This window comes from Urocampus carinirostris, chromosome 5, assembly GCF_059441175.1.
Source record: "Urocampus carinirostris isolate Australia breed hairy pipefish chromosome 5, RoL_Ucar_1.0, whole genome shotgun sequence".
NCBI lineage: Eukaryota > Metazoa > Chordata > Actinopteri > Syngnathiformes > Syngnathidae > Urocampus > Urocampus carinirostris.
In genome coordinates, this window is record NC_142353.1 from 30,711,402 (window position 1) to 30,728,706 (window position 17,305).

At 39.0% G+C, this 17,305-nt stretch overlaps 1 protein-coding gene and 1 pseudogene across 1 annotated transcript in view; one reads left to right on the forward strand and one right to left on the reverse strand.

Moving 5' to 3' along the window:
• Nucleotides 1-2,630: 2,630 nt before the first annotated feature.
• Nucleotides 2,631-17,305, reverse strand: part of abhd17b (abhydrolase domain containing 17B, depalmitoylase) — a 30,106-nt gene continuing 15,431 nt past the window's right edge. The window contains exons 3-4 of the mRNA XM_088336431.1: nt 7,617-7,796; nt 2,631-3,366 (exon numbers count right to left, since the gene is read on the reverse strand). Coding sequence (XP_088192557.1) covers nt 3,147-3,366; nt 7,617-7,796 — 400 coding nt within the window. The 3' untranslated portion in view covers nt 2,631-3,146. The remainder of the gene's footprint in view (nt 3,367-7,616; nt 7,797-17,305) is intronic.
• LOC148366019 (U2 spliceosomal RNA) lies at nt 16,948-17,067 on the forward strand (annotated as a pseudogene).

Genomic DNA, 17,305 nt, shown 5'->3' on the forward strand with positions numbered 1-17,305 from the left:
AAGTAATCCGATAAATCGGTTACTACATAAATGGACATTATATCCGCATATAACTTTGACATGAAATAAAAGGATGATTTCATTCGACAAAGTACAGTGCATTTTTGCTAAACGAGTAATCTCAGTTTCTGCGGCTCGTTTGTTCAACAGAGGTGCTCAAAGGTGACTAACCAAAGAGATAGACTGTCACTATACATGGATAGACACAATTAGGGACATTTGATTGGTGTGTAGAAGGGTACGCCAGTGTCATTTTCGTTGTCTCGGTTGTTCACGAGATGTGCTCATATGTGGCTAGCCAAAAGTATTGACTTCAACTATAGATCAGGGGTCTCCAATGTGGTGCCCTTAAAATTGTTTTTTATGGTTGGCTAAATCTATTTAAGCCCATTTTTAATGATTTACCTGGTTATAACATGGTAAAAACAAAAGTTGATATTTAAGAAAGTCAAATACATAAATTTCAGTTCAGAGGCTTCATTGGACATAAAAAAATATATTCAAGAATGAATCAGAATTTTTGAGCAATTACAGTAATTAAATTAAAACATAGAGAATCAATTCATCAAACAATTGTATTCATTCATCTTTTATTGATCTATTTTGCAGGAAACAAACTATATTCAAATTTATGGGTCTTATGTCACGAAATGTACCGTTTTTTTTTTAAGCTAGCTATCTGGCTACATTTTTAGCTTTGTAGCTCGGTATCTTCCCACCTTTTTAGCTATTTAGAATGCTAACTTTTTACATTTTGTGCATGCTATCTCACTATAATTTTATCTTTTTTGCAAGTTATTAACCATAACATTGGCCTCCTTTTTAGCCAACTATCTAACTTTTTGGGGTTTTCTATCCGGCTACTTGGTTGGCATTTTACTATTTTATCTAGCTATCTAGCTCCCTTTTTAGTTTATACCTTTTTGCCTTTCTAGTTACATTTTTGGCCATGTGGAAAGCCACCTAGCTAAGTTGTTATTTTAGAAATTACTATTTGGGTGCCCTTTGCGCTAATTAGTATAAAAACAAAAAGCTTATCGCTTGAAAAAGGTTGGAGACCCCTGCTATGGATGAATACAACTGGAGACACCCATCATATAGAAATGGGACACATCAGGGCTGAAATTTCCTAAAAATATCTAACAACACACAAGAGGCTTTTTAGAGGCGTTTGAGTGTATCATTTGTCTCAGTACTACAAGTTACACAGTGCTTTGCGGCATAAACATATCCTGGATAAGGGGAAAACACGTTTGCACAAGACTAAACATGAATGCGAATACATTTAGAAGTTATCAGAAAATGAAAAATCTAACCCAACATTTGCAATGGGAATACTCACAGTCCGAAAAAGATCTTATTGGGATTACTGTGCACGTTTAAATAATCTGAATACTAGAAATATTTGGTTTCCAATCCGATTATTTCCTGCATGTAAACGTACCCAGTGATGGGATAAGCAGTCTTCATGATGTGTTCTTCTAAAAAGATGCGAGACTTCTGCATAGCAACGCTAATCTGAGAGTAACTACCTCGCATAATAAATTCAAAGTAATTCAAAGAGGAGGCGAGGCAATCAAGAATAGAGATGATCTCAGAGAGTCCATCTCATTGCGATATATTATATTAAACATTTGGCAACACCGGCACAGCACTTCATCCTACACAGTTCTTCAGTGATAGCTGATATGTGCAAATATTCCGTATAATATATACAAACATACTGCAATAATAACCAAAAAAAAACATCAGTTGGTTTGGGGAGCGCAGTCCAGTTTGGATCAAGGCCGTTAGTGACAACGTCCTTGTGGCCTGGTCCCAGGTCTCCGTTAAGTGAGGATAGAATCCTTGGTAAAAGGCAGCAAAAATGTCACACACACACACACGCTTGTACACAGGCTCAATTTTACAAAGTACAGTGTCTAGCGAAAGTAATACACCCCCCTGAGGAACTGCACACTATCCCCATTGTCAAACATGGGGGTGGCAGCATCATGCTTTGGGGTTGCTTTTCATCAGCGGGGACTGGGAAGATTGATAGGAAGATGAATGGAGGCAAATACATGGAAATTTTGGCAGAAAATCTGTGGGAGTCTGCAAAAAACATTAGCATTGGGCACAGGTTTACCTTCTAACTAGACAACGGCCCTAAACATAAATCAAAATCTACAATGGAATAGTTACAAACAACGGTGTTGGAATGGCTAAGCCAAAGTCCAGATCTTATTTCTATAGAACATTTGTGGAACGATCTGAAAAAATGCTGTGCACCAACCATCAAATCTTAAGGAAATTGAGTTTTTTTGTAAAAGGTGGACTGCATCTACAGTGCTTTACCAGTAACCTCCCAAAGCACTTTCACAATGTAATTCATACTTATCCATTCAGCCATACAATATGCCTACCTGCTTTTATGGGGCATTAAGGTGTCAAGGACACCTCGTGTTTAACTCTGAGATCCAGAATTGAACCTGACACCTCTAGGTTCCTCCTGAGCTACTACCGTAAGCAAGAACGAGCAAATATTTCTGTTTTAAAATGTGCAAAACCTATAGAGACCTGAAAGACGTGTGGCTGTGATTGCAGCAAAAGAGGGTTGTTCAAAGTATAGACTCAAAGGGGGCCAATATATGCTTTTAAATTTTTTGTTTGTGAGCACAATATGAACTAGTGGATAAATGTGTTTTCTCTTCACAATTGTGTCTCACATATTGTTAAATCTTAGAAAATATCGAGTTTTTTGATCCATGTTTGAAGCCAAAAATATGGCAATAAGTTCCTGGAGTAGGGGGGGTAGGGGGGGGCAATACTTTAGCAAGGCACTGTATGTAGTCTACACGCTCTTGCATTCGCAGACTGTAGCAATGTGCAATCGTGCAACATGTAAAAAAAAAAAAAGTCCATACACAAAAGCTAAAAATCTAAGGTTTTAGTTTGTGTATTTTTTCAAGGTTCACAGTTGCAGCGGAGTGGACGGTACTGAACTGGAACTCCGAGAAGGAGAGTTGGTACAGTTCACCATTTGACACTTCCTCAGAGGCAAACAACAATGTTTGCTTTCCCGGGGGAAAAAAAAAAGAAAAAAGGTCACGATGATAACAAAAGAAACTCAACCAGCAAAGATATCTCCACGGCTTCTTCTTCTCCTACAAGTTGACCAGCTCGTGCGCTACAAACTGCTTGAGTCGCTCTAGGTATTGTCCGTAGAGTTCCACGTCGTTGTGCCCGGCCCCCTCCACCCAAAGGGGCTCCACCGGCCGCTGGCAGCGCTCGTATAACGCCAGGCCGTGAGAAAAGTCGATGACCTCGTCGTCCGTGCCGTGGATCACCAGGACCGGGGAGGTCACTTTTGAAATCTTGTCAATGCTACAGAGAGAAAAAAGGGAGGTTATCAAAGGTATTCCCAAACAGAATTCCTTTCTCAATTAGAGACAGAAGCGAAAGTGTTTCTTCCCACAATTATGCAAATACAGTAACCCATCGCTACATCAAGCTTCGGTTGTCGCTGGCTCACTGCTTCGAGGATTTCGGATTGAATTGCATTTATTGTAGTTGATGTAAACGTATCGCGCATTGTGTTCTGAGCAGACAGCAAATACTGTGGGCAGGTTAGGGAGGGCTTTGTGTGTTGGTTGGGCGTGACTGTGTGTGCAAAAGTGATAGGCTGGTGTCCTGTCAGTCAAACTGCGGGGCGGCCATACAAGTTCATGTGTCACCAGTACAAAAGCATTAGCTAGCTTTTAGCGGCTTGTTACAGTAAAAATACGTTTATCAATTAAATCGGACTTTGAGGAAATCCAGAAGAGAGCAAAGAAATAGTGTTCACTAGCGGGTGCTCCAAGTATTGTTATTGGGTCCGTAAAGAGACTAAGGCAGCATCGGCAGAGAGGGCAATAGTGAGGCGCGTTATGTAGCCTAGCCGTAGCAATAGGTTGGACCTAATAATTATCTTAAGCTACCCCTGTTAAAGCTGTATACAACCAAACCCATAAAACGGATGACCTGGAGCTACAACTAGTAGGAAACCGCTACACTCAAGTCGGATGTATTTTAATCATCAGGGAGACTTGGCTCAACTTGAAGATACCTGATGCGTGCAGCTAGCCAGCCGCTCTCTAAATTGTTTTTTATACTAAACAGAAAAGCCATCCAGTTTTGTTGTGGTGGGTGAGGGGATCCCTTAACCACTATGGTTGTAGGGGCACTATTTACTGTGGTGTGTCTTGGGCATATACAGCCTGGTGGCGCCCATCCCTCTCTAGGCTGTATTTTTTGAATAAAAACAATAAAGACCATTCATTCAACTGCAATTCTGTGTTCTATTTTTTTTTGTAGATCTGTACTTGTTATTTTGTTATGGTCTCCCCCGGCAAGGACGTAATCTTTAAGGTAATAATGACCCTTGCGGGACTTTATGAAGGTGCGGCACGACTTAGCGGGTTTCTACTCAGCGCGTGGGATTCTGGTCCCCATTAATGAAGGAATTACTGTATGTTGCAAAATATTCCACGCGCTGACTCGAAGATTTTTGTCAGAAAGTTAACCCATTTGGCGCATTTCCTCCAGAGCTTTGAAGTGATTAAAGGAACCAAATTCTTTCACAATAGTGAATTCCATTAACTCAACATGTGAGGGCAGCTCCAAAACTGATAGCGATTGCAGTGAACAGCAATAACATATCGCTTATTTCTGCTTGGGGGTAGACAATTTTGCCTTTTCGTTTGTCTTTTTTTCCGCTGGTATAATTTTGTCCGGCTAGCTCCCCGTTAGCGTCGGAGCTGCCGATTCTCCTCAGTTTTGTTTGCGCCTGGTTGGCGCCAGTTGGCTACCGGTGTGTTGGCCGGCTGGTGTTAGCGTCAGTTTGTTTAATCCCTACCGGTCGCCAAAGCAGTTACCGCTTTCTGTTTGTCGGTTCCGGGTTAGCCTGGCTCCTCACTGCATGTTTTTTTGTTTCCACTCTCGTGCTTTTCCACTGAGGCAGCGGCCACCTGCCGTTGATCGGTCCCGTTAGCGACTCTCCATGTGTTTTTTTTTTCGTTAGCCCTTTTTTGCCTGCGCGCCTTTTGATGTACCATTACTGCATCCACTTGTGGCACAATGCCAAGGCATTCTCAAAAAAAAAAAAAAAAAAAAAAAACGACAGAAACTTGGTTTAAAACACCATTTCCACTAACGCGTAAAACAATATGGAAATCTTCCCTTTTCTTATTTGGTGACGTACTTCATTACCATTTTTTTACCAAAAGGGAGGGAGAAAAATTAATCTATTAGAGTTTGTGGACAGTTAATTGATAGGTTAATTGCTAGTTTACCAAGCATTTTTCCACCTCATTGCGGTACCTCAATTATGCACAAAGAGAAAGCATGCTGGACATTTGAACAATATAGAGTCCGACTCACCTCGGTGAGTAACATCCAAGCAAATACAGTTTTGATGACATGCATTGTACAGTACATTTTAAATGCGTATATATATCAAAACAATTATACTTTAAATCATCTAAAATGTATATGTTATAGGCAATTATTTAACAAAGTTTGTTATGACCTATGGGCTAAGCTGATAATTATGGTGTTGGAAAAATTGAAACATGAAAAGAGGAACTAAAATATTTTTTGTAAACAAATGATTTGTGAAAATAGGCTGTTTTGATTTTATACTGTATACTGTCCAGACACTAAGCTAATGATTAGTTTTTATGTACTTTGATACTTCATTCATGCCATCATAATAATAATAATAATTCATAATAATAATACAATGTATTTCAAAGCGCCTTTCAGGACATCTGAGGTTGCTGTACATAAAAGTAGGACACAACAACAAAAGAAGAAAAGAAGAGTAAAACAAGACAGTAATAAACAGCAAATAAAACACATTAGAGTTAAAAGAGGCAGTATGGGAGGCAGATGGTCAAGGAAAGGCAAGTCTGAGGAGGTGAGTTTTGAGTCGGGATTTGAAGGTGGACAGGGTCGTAGAATTTCGGAGGTCATGCTGCAATGAGTTGGGGGCCAGAGCGGCTGGAAGCTCTGCTCCACATGGAGCGGAGGAGGGCAGGGGGTATAGAGAGATCCAGGGAAGAAGATGAACTGAGGTTGCAGGATGGTGTGGCGGTGTGAGGGTGGTCGAAGAGGAAGGGAGGGGCAAAGTTAGTAATGGCCATGTAGGTGTAGAGCAGGGCTCAACTATAATAATACTCTTCAACAAGAGCAAACCTCCACCGAGGTATCAACAATGTTTTGTGTGGTTACAACAGTGAAACACTTTAAGGATGTTAGCATTTCCTATTTTACAGAGATCCTCCTGCAAAGATGTCATCCTGTTTGCAAAGTTCAGACTGAACTGCTGCCATATGATAATCTACCAGCAACACACCCACTTACTAAATCAATATTCAAACCGAACCGTGGTAAAAATGTGGCCATGTTAAATAATCATTGATGCTGATCACATTTGTTTCCCAAGCAAGGGAAAAGGAGCAGAGATTCCTTTCTTGAAATGTTCTATTTTAAAATACACTTTACATGATCAGTAATTCATAGCAAACTGGAAATTGTAGATCTCTCAATAATCTATTTTAGAACATTTTGTATAAATATAATTGAAGCCCACTAAAATGAATTCGAGACAGAACAAATAAACAAAAAAAATCTCAAACATATACGCATTGAATACATCGAGAACATTGCCCAACGATACCTCAGCATACTTATTTCGTTTTTGCATTTTTCAGGTGAGCACCATATGACGCCATGGTGGCCGATACACAAACCAGTGGGAGCAGCACGATTTAATGAAGCAGAAAATTATGTAATTTTTTTAAATAATATTTTTATCATCTTATTTTTACAACACATGACCGTTCTTAATATTATTTTCATGTGCGCTGAATGCATTAGCACCATTTGTTCAAGTTAGCTCAGTCCCTTACCCTATTAACAGAAGACTTTGCTCATTTTGAGTTTATTTTCTGAGGTAGATTATTCTAAAGAAATATTTCCTACCACATTTCCCAAAAAAACCCAGCAAAATTATTTGCCAGATGTATTAAAATGTATTTGTATAACACCTTTCAGACGATAAAGTGCAGTGTTGTATAAAAACATTAAATAAATAGTACATCAATTAATCCACTAACGTGAAGGTGAATAAGAGAAACCCATAAATAAAATAAATAAAAACGTATTATTTTGGTTTAAACAAAAAAATATAAATAGTTTGAATATAGACACAATAATATACAAATTGTAAGTATTTTAAGTCATTGCCATAGTTTGTTTTTCCAACAAAAAAAGTGAATGCTACAATTAATGCAATGCATATTGCACAATGTGATTGTGAACAAAACTAATTATTTTCTAATTTTCACAGAAAAACAAGTAAAAATGGCTTAAAACTACAAAATATGGCACTATTACTGAACAAAATATTCTGCCAATTGGGTAAGATTTTAGTAATTTGAGGTGTGCAAGCCATTAATAGTCGTCAATAGCACTGAATATGTTGATGTGGAAAGAGGATTTGGATTCTAATTGTTTGCAGAGGAGCAATATCAGAATGTCCTTTCCTGCACTACTATATTTTCGTCTCTTGTGAAACCTTTCTATGAACTCACTTGGGAAAGGCGTCGAAGCAGTAAGTCTTCTTGGTGTCGGGGAAGGCCACCCTCATGCCGGAAGTGAGCGGCGAGTGCAGGATCACTGCGGCACTCTCGTAGCGAGATGCCAGGTCCACAGAAGGCACCGTGCCAATACTCTGGCCGTACACGATGACGCTTTCTGGACGGATGCCATACCTGCCAAGAGAGAAACGCTCCGGTAAATAGTCATTTTTGCGCTCTGCCGCACAAACTGGCACCTGTCCAAATTGGCCATCTGATATGAAAACAAACAGCTTAGTGGGAACAAGAGCGAAGGGAGATTTGCTGTGTTTTCAAAGCAGCCTTAAAGGTGGACTAAGACACGAAAAACAACTCATTGTATTTTTCAGACTATAAGTAACACCCCAAAACCCCAAACGGGACAGAAATTGTAACGTGCGTTTTATAATCCGTGTGCCATTTATAATCCAGTGCGGCTTGTGTACGGATTTATTGCAAATACATACAGGTGCATTATCATATGTGTTCAATTATTGTTCAATGGAAATTTACAATTGCATAACAACGGTGGCAATGGGAATCAAACCGGGACAACGATGCTAAAAGCGCCAAATCCTAACCACCAGGCTACTAGGGACAAAGACGACATACGAAAAGGCAATGGGTCTTATCCAATTATCACACAATTTTAGTCACGGTACCAGATACAAATATTATAAAAAACAGAAAACAGAGTGATTAAAAATCTTTTTTTTTTTACTTCCTTAGTTCAAACTAAGCATTTTAAGTGACAACAGTTGAATTTGTGCAGCCATGCGTTTATATCTTTCAGGAGGATCAAATTACCTCCCACAATGCCTTTCTCTTCATTCGGTTCAAAATCCAGTGTGCATCATGAAGACGCGAGTGAGCAATACTATACTGTATTTCATTGTTCCTCAACCTTGTCTGTACCACGGACCGGTTTAATGTCTGAGAATATTCACGCAGCCTAGGCCAATACCATCATCGACAACGTGGTACAGTGAGATTATGACATAAAACCTAATGTCTTTTTATGCTTCATCTGTATCCATAGTACTCTAGTAATTAGGATCCAGCTCTTTCCCCGCCTCAAACCGGGTTCGATTCCCCGTTGCATCTTATTTGGCAATTGTGATCGTCAAAATACACAAAATATGGTCCCAATTTTTTTTTCTAGTACAACTCAAGCCCTGCTGTAGTTTTTTGTGCACCTTACAGTCTGGTGCACCATCTACATAAAAAAATATTACAAAATACTTATTTTTGTGGGTGCACCTTATAAACGAGTACACATTTCAGTGCAAAAAGTACGGTATTTCCTATTAAAATTAGGTTAGAAATATGCTCCCACCAACACACATAGACCTGCAGGGCAAAAGTCTTACTCACTAGTGACTCACCGATTGCTTCCTTCTAAACCAATCGCACAATCATAAAATGACGGTACTTTTGTAAAACTGACCCAAATAGGAGAAAAGAAAAGTAGGGCAGAGAACAGAGAAATAAAATGAAAACGCGAGAGCAAAACAAAAAGGCTACCAAAGACATTCCCCAGCTGATTAGCGCTAACGTGACGTGCTCTAGTGAGTCAGCTGACGACTACAAATCCAGTCTTAGAAGACTGGCTCACTGTTTCCACATAGAATTGCACTGCACGTGACAACTTGTTGCTATGAATGAGATTAACAAAGAATTACTTTTGAAAAACGACAACTCAATATCTGATAACAGAACACAAAAACCATCGAGCTTTTCCTCAGCCTGGGACCGCTGACGTCACAGGCCAGATGTTCACGACTGTTCCTCGTACGTTGCAAAGTACACCCAATGTGAATCACAGCTACACCGCCTAAATGGATTATGACGAGTCGGAAACACGTACACCCAAATTGCAAGTATTTTCGCATATACACACACACAAAACATAAAAATGCACGAATTGTTGCAGTCTTCATACAGTCTTTGTCAGCATACAAGAGTAAAACACTTGAGTAAGATGGCATTCAGATGACAAACAGAGGTAAAAAGTCAAACCCGACATGGAAAACGGGACCCTCCTGAATGAGTTTCCAAATATCCTATGAAAACAAAATATATTTTCATGACGCAAAACAACACTTAGAATTGGTCAACAATTTTCGTAGCTGTATAGAACATGAGCAAATATATAAAGGCTGTGACTTCACCATCTATTTTCTGCATATATATGTATATATAGCACAATTATTTTCTTAGCCATTAAAGGAACATAATTCCTTTTTTTGATTGGCTGGTCACCAGTGCAATTTGAACCAAAACTAATGGATAGATTACATCACAATTCCTAGTTCACATATGATCTTCCCAGAATTCAAACTGGAGCGAGTCAAGTTCAATCTTCATTCCACTATACTGCACTACTTGTGTTTTTGTGATGTAACACCTCATTGGCATGGTAATAACACGAGTAAAATATGGGTGTAGAAACCTGATCTGCCATCAGTCTGAATCACCGGTACACAGATGGCCCTATGAGTCATCTTTCAAAGTGTAACATGTGAAATGTAGAATCCATTCACTAAAAAGTGCATTGAGTCTGCTTTCTAACAAGAACAATGATCATCTCAAATGTATTGATGAGAAAACCTTATCATTTTTATCTGTAATACCAAGATCACAGTCACTAACCTTTTTGAAGCTGAGAGACATTTTTCTCCGCCTCGAAAACATCTGCATTACACAGGGTTCGTACATCTTTTTCATCACAGTTTAAGGACTTGTAAAGCCAATTCTTTATTTTTTCTAGTACCATTAAAAGAAGAAAATTGGTGTGAATCATGTATTTTGCAGAGCCACAAATATATCTGCAATGTGCATTTTCTAAGACGTAGGATTTTTAGATCTTGAGTAAATCGCAAGTAAATTTGTTTTTGGGACAAATGTCTCCACACATAGGTGGAAAAATAAAAAGTAATATAAAACTTACATTTTCAGTTGCAGGCAGTTCTTTCCATTACATTTAGCAATGGGAAATCCTTCCTTCTTTTTTTGCATGGCCCATAAAAAAAGTCCAGAATTGATATGTAATCCTTGCACTAATACAAATTTCATAGTGCCCTGTTTCAGTGTAGCATGTACCTGTCCTCTTGGCACAACCCGTCAGAACCGATGACGCTCCATAGGACAATGCCATACAAACTAATGCCAGCTGCAGTTAATCACGTTGGAAGAAGAAACGCACTGGAAAAGTGAAGCCATGAGAAAGCAGTGTCTGCGTCATTTAAAGCAGTCTTATTGAAAAACATGGCACCGATTTTAAACATTTACAAGCACTTCACCCGAAATTCAAGCACTCTTCAATCCTTGAAAAACACAAATTTAAAATTAAAGCATTTTCAAGGATTTAAAGAACCCGTACAAACCCTACTTGAATAAAGGCACAAAGTGATGAACATAAATTATAGGCCAATTTCAAAAATAATTTTGGAAGAATTGATCATGTAATTTAAGACATTGATCATCTCAATGATTTTTCATGCCAGTTAAAAATCAAATTTATTAGAAAATTTAAATAAAATCACTGGTGAGCTCTTTTATAAAACCATTCCACGGACTACTCAGGAGTTTGTAGTGGGCTACCTGGCGCCCACGGGCATCACATGTGTGACCCCTGACTTAATGTAGATGAATGCTGGGTGGTCCTATGTGGATTAAAATAATCCTAATCACCAATATTTCCTAAAAGATAATATATATTTCTGCAACATGGCCCTACACAAAGTTCGATGTGGAAAAACAATGACGAAACAATACGGTGATTGTTATTTCCTTTTTGACGCATTGCTGGTCAATACACACTTCTCATTGGAGGCATGTCAATAGATATTGCTGCGAGACAGAGACCTAGTTTCCTACTTTGCCTTTACGGTGCATAAATGAGCATTGGAAATTCTGACCCTTGTACTTAAGGCATTAGTGACATTGTTCTCTACAGTTTCTCCCTTCTTTATCATTGGATGACTATATATACTATCTTGTGCTTATCAAAGGTGTGCCAGTATCACTGCATAAACCCTTGTCACACTGATGTCACACTCAAATGGCAACGTTATAGACCAGAACCCATTTATATCAGGTGAGAAGATATAGAAAGTCAATTTAAACTCATTTTACAATTTAAAAAGAATATGTAACTAAGCCACATCCAAAGAAAAACAGATAAAACAAGTCGTCTTCTGTATTGGCTTTAGATCATTCCTGCACTTGCGTTCAGTTGGCAGCACGGCTGGTGGAGGCTTTAAATGAGCCGGGCAAACACACAAGCCTACAATTTGCTGCGCAGGACCTCGGTTTGAATAGATCTTGCCATGCCATAGTCAGCCATGCGACCATGGTTACAGCCCTCCCCCACTGCCCTCATCAATTTCATCTCCTGACACAAATCCGATCTTTTATGCCTTGCATCCTCCCTCGTTCTACTACTCTTGACTGTCTGAGGCTTTTTTTCCCGGGAGAAGGAATTATACCACACTCAGAGAAGGAACCAAAATATGTTATGTTTAGGATATCTGTTTAACTAATTTCATTGCCATAACGTGTAAATACGTTTTCAGAAGCATTGTCCCAGAGTGAAAAAAATGTAAAAATAAGTTTTTCTTGTGTTATTAAAATATTTATAACAATGCAATAATTCATATATATATATATATATATATATATATATTATATATACAAAGACATGCATTTCAGGTAGATTGGCCGGTCCAAATTGTCCCTAGGTGTGAATGAGCAAGCGAGTTGTCTGTCCCTGTGTGCCCTGCGATTGGCTGGCAACCAGTTCAGGGTGTCCCCTGCCCACTGCCCCATGATTGCTGGGATGGGCTCCAGCACCCCCGCGACCCTACTGAGGATAAGCGGTACAGCTAATGAGATGAGATGAGATTAATATATGTATATTATAAAAGGTTTGGCGTTGTTTGCCAGTAAGTATCAAGCCTCTAGAAAGGATTTCAATGTGATAAATCACCATTAGATTGCTGAGTGGCTTTGAAAAGATCTTTGACCACACATTGAGCAAGCTTTACTTCCTAGTGTTGCTTCCTATGTACAGCAAAATAGTGTGTGTAGGCGGACCCTTACAGAAGTAGGCGTAGTGAAGCAGTTTGGTAGGTGCTGCGATACATGGACAGGTAGCAATGGTCAACTCATCAAAAGAAAGTATTACTTTCAAACTAAATGACTGAGTTCCATCTTTATCATCTGCTCAAGGGCAGGTAGTTTCATGCACATCCATGGGAACGCAGTCGCCCGAGGGAACGCGATTGCCAAAGTGATACAAATCGTGTGATCACTTCACCTGAAAGTTTATGTATTATCAGTTAAAATGTTATTTTGAAACCAAGTGCCTTTGTGTTTTTGGAAATCACTGTTAAGATATTGTAGGTATCACAAATGCAAAAGAAAAAAGCACCACAATGAAGGTTCGCTTGAAATGCATTTCACAAAAGGCATTTTCTCGCAGAATTTTTCTTGGAAACAAGTATTTTCAAGAAACTTAGTCAAGTTTAACTGCTGTTTACTAAACAATAGTAAAAGATAGGAACATACTTAGAAACATACTGCAAAACTACATTTTCTGTTGGCCTTCAAAAATGAGTCGAAAATGGTAAAAATCGCTTCCAATTTAAGAAAAACATCAGGCATTATATGAGTCAATACACACAAATTTGTCAGGTTAGCATTCAGTGTTCTAACAACCAATAAACATACAAAAATTTTACTCTGTTTCTTTATAAAAAAGTATGCTAAGCAAAGTGTAAAACACAAGCCTATCAATCCCTCAATCCAACCAATCAAAAAAATGATGAGAAAATAAAATTGAGACATTTCAATAAGATTTCATATAAAGCTATATGTTGATTTTCTTTCCATAAATACCTGCTTTGTGATGGGGCTAAAGTAATTTCCTTTTTTATACAATGCTAAAAAAAGGGACATCGTCAGCTTGCGATACCGCAGCAGAGCTGTCAACATTATAAAAGACTTCTCACCCTGGTCACCACCTCTTTGACGTGTTTCTCTCTGGTATAAGCTGCGGGTCCCTTAAAACAAGGACAAACAGGCTCAGAGACAGTTTTTTTCCCAGGGCCATCGCCACCCTAAACAAGCATGCAAACTTAGAATACATTAAAATCTTGTGCAATAAAAATAATTATATTGTAGTCTTCTATTCCAAAATTTGATTTTATTTTTATTTTTTAACATTCCATTTCTTGAATACACTTATGTTAAAAGTGTTATGGCTATTGAGGGGATGGGACCACACGATCAGCTCCGGCTTTTTCCCCGTCAGGCCTTTCAGTTTTCATATCAATTATATTGTGAAGTTGTGTATTTTTATTTGATTATAACCTTGAATCTGAATGAACAGAGGGAAAACAAAATGTCAGCAACAACCATTTTCGACCATTAGTGTTATAATAAGGGGACCCTCTTTTGACCAAACAGCCAATTTGGACAGATTGGAATTTTGGAGCCATACACAGATGGACAGGGAAGTGAGTTTCTCTTGTTTGTTTTACTTGGCCACAATGTAGGAAGCCCTGGGTCTGAATGCACATTGGAAATCAGTTGCCAAGCTACGGCAGAATTTTAGACTGGCAGGTTTGACTGCTGGCTCACATCCATCACGGAGGACAAGGAAATGATACTACGGCTGAGAAACACACACTACATACATTACACTTTGCACATTCTACATTTCGCTTTAGTTATCCGTAATCTTCAGTATGATAATTTGAGTCTGTTGACTCAACAAATGAGCCACTCCTTGTTCAGGTGAAAAAAAAACACTTGGAAACTGACTGATCAAACCGAACACAAGAGGAGATTGTGCTTGACAGACTTTAATGCAGTTTGCCCTTGTACCTGGCGTTGTTTTGTCAACACTTCAAATGTTAAACTTACTGGCCGGGGACAAAAAGCACAAGACATAACTAAAAGAGAAGTGGAACTTGACAGAACGGTTGCTCCAGAGAGGGTAGTGTCAAGAGACTGGGGGAAGGGTTGACTTCGTGATGTGTTTACGTCTGCGCTAACAAAGGGATATAGAACTGAGATGAAGGCAAAGCCAAAGCACAAGCTCCAACAATCTTGATTCAGTCAGCAGGATCGCAAAAAGGTGTGAAGTTTCGCAGTGGCTACAAACTTATTCTCACTCTCCCTTTATGAGCATCATAAATGTGAATCCAGGGTTTGTGCATTTTCATGCACTTTTTAAGGAATTTCAAAGCTAATTTTCCAATTTCTCCAGTACAGTTAAAAGAAGAAAGCATTAGTGAATCAATCCATAGACTAATTTTCTGAGGTCACAGAGTGCTGCTGGTAGGAAAATGAAACAACAAATCCTAAGCCAAATATTAAACCGGCAGCTATCATTCACTGAATGGGGCATGGAAATTGAAAGTTTCTGTGCCCCATTTCATTAGCGTTTACTGCAGTCTCTGTTTGGTCTATGGTGTATCAAATGTTACTGTTCTTCCTCCCACCGACGGCACCCAAAGATGTCAAATCGTAGAGCTATGGGTTGATTCATCCCGTACCTCTCCTTGTAAATTGCAATGCCAAAGCGAAGCCATCAGAGAGCAGTTTCAGTGTCATTTTCAAGCAGACAAGTTTTATTTTTCTTCATTTATTGCTTCGGCTCAGACCTCCGAGAGTAATGGCAACAATTTCAAGCATTTACAAGCACTTCACACATAATTCAATCACATTTGTAAAAATAATAAGTATCGACTGATATGGGTTTTTCAGGACCAATACTGATACCGATTTTTGTTATTAATAGGAGGCCAAAAACGATATTCCTTTGCTTTAAAAGCGTAAAAACTGTCATAAGTAAATTTAGCAAAATAATGCAAAAAGTAACAAAGTATATTTGTTATAAATTCAAATAAAATGTGAATAGCGCTCTGAAATCTTTTGCAATACATCAATTAACACAACTAATAACAAAATAAATAACACAACTAATCTTTCACTTTCACATGACTAACAAGTGTAGTTTCCACTGTTGTCTCCCAAAGCCACACAACACAATAGGTTTGAAGTCGGTCCTGCTTTGCAAACAGTAGATAAGGGTGTCAGAGTTTGAAATTCAATTAAAACATTTGTTTACGCGAGAAAATCCAATAAACCAGGGTTCCATTCACAATGGTGCTGTGGTTACAGCGAATGAGAGCGGCAGCTGGTGGACATTGCACCTGTTTACAACTAAGTACAATAAACATGCATTACAATAAGGCTACTATAGTACGCTACATAAAGCCTACTTGTGTACAACAAATCGTGATTGTGGATATCATAGTGTTTGGCTACATTGGGTAGCCTCGAGTGTTGGTGACGCGCTTATGAATATGTCTTAATAAACTCATTATGTAGAAAATGGTCGCTTTTTTGTTTGAAACACGACAATCAATCTTCATTTATAAACACATTATACGGACTACAGTCACGTCACTCGATCTATCAGAAGCGCAGCGCTGAGAAGCATAAGACAAACTGAGTGTGCGTTCAAGTGAAGGGGAGTCAGACTCTGCAGGGGAGTCAGAATTGGGCAAACACAAGTGTTGTCTTCTCCGCGTATGCGTCATTTCAAGAGTAGTCCCAAAGGTGGGTGGAAAGGGAAAAAGACGCTAATTACGAATATATGTTGCGCTTCATAATCAGCGTGTCGAATAAGTAAAAAGTCCGACACCAATATCCCTCAAATTCCCAAATATCGGTGCTTATATTCTGCCCATCCGATAATTGGTCGCCCTCTTAAAAAGAAACATTAACATTCAAGCATTTTTAAGGATTCCAAGCACCCGTACAAACCCTGCAAATCACAATAATAATATAATATAATATAATAATGAAATGATAATTTCCTTTGTATTGTCATTCTTTGTAACAATGTACACAGAACGAAATGTCGATACACCTGACCCGTTGTAGCGAGTCGATGCAGCCGCAGCCAACAGAGGGCGCCGCCATTATACCAATTAGGTATGTCTCGGCCGAGGCGCGAACCAGCGGCCTCCCAGTCTCAAAGCGGGCACACTACCATCTAATACAATATGGTTATTGTAAAATCTATACTGACCTCAACCAAACTAACCATCAGTAAATAGAAACAGGCTGACTTTACACAAGTTCAGAGTCGAGTCAGTTGCCTGGGGGTTAAACCCATCCTTCTATCTACCTAGGTCATATCCCCGTATACTGCCTTTTACAACGGCATCACATTATTGAGAAATTAAGCAGCCTTGTTGTTTTTGGACTGTGGCTTTGATGTCAGTCCTTAGCTTGGCCTTTGCCATGATCTTTGATTTTTGTAATCCGGAGATGGAATAAGAGCTTGCTCTGTCCACTCCACGCATCGGCCCGGTATTGCAGTACCTCCGGGAACGGTGCATTCGCAATGATCGCAGCAAGGCTTTAGGGCTAGGACCTTAGCTTGGCCTTTTGGCTGAGAGTGAGTCCCGGCTCCCAGGCTTTGTAGCGTATTATGAACTGACCGATAACGGATAATGGATAATGAATAACGAAGATAGAACAATAACCCTTAAAAACCCCAAAACCCCCTAAAGGGGGGTGACCGACAGCAAGACAAACACAATAACAAAGAAAATAAATGGGAAAAAATAGCAAAAAACACA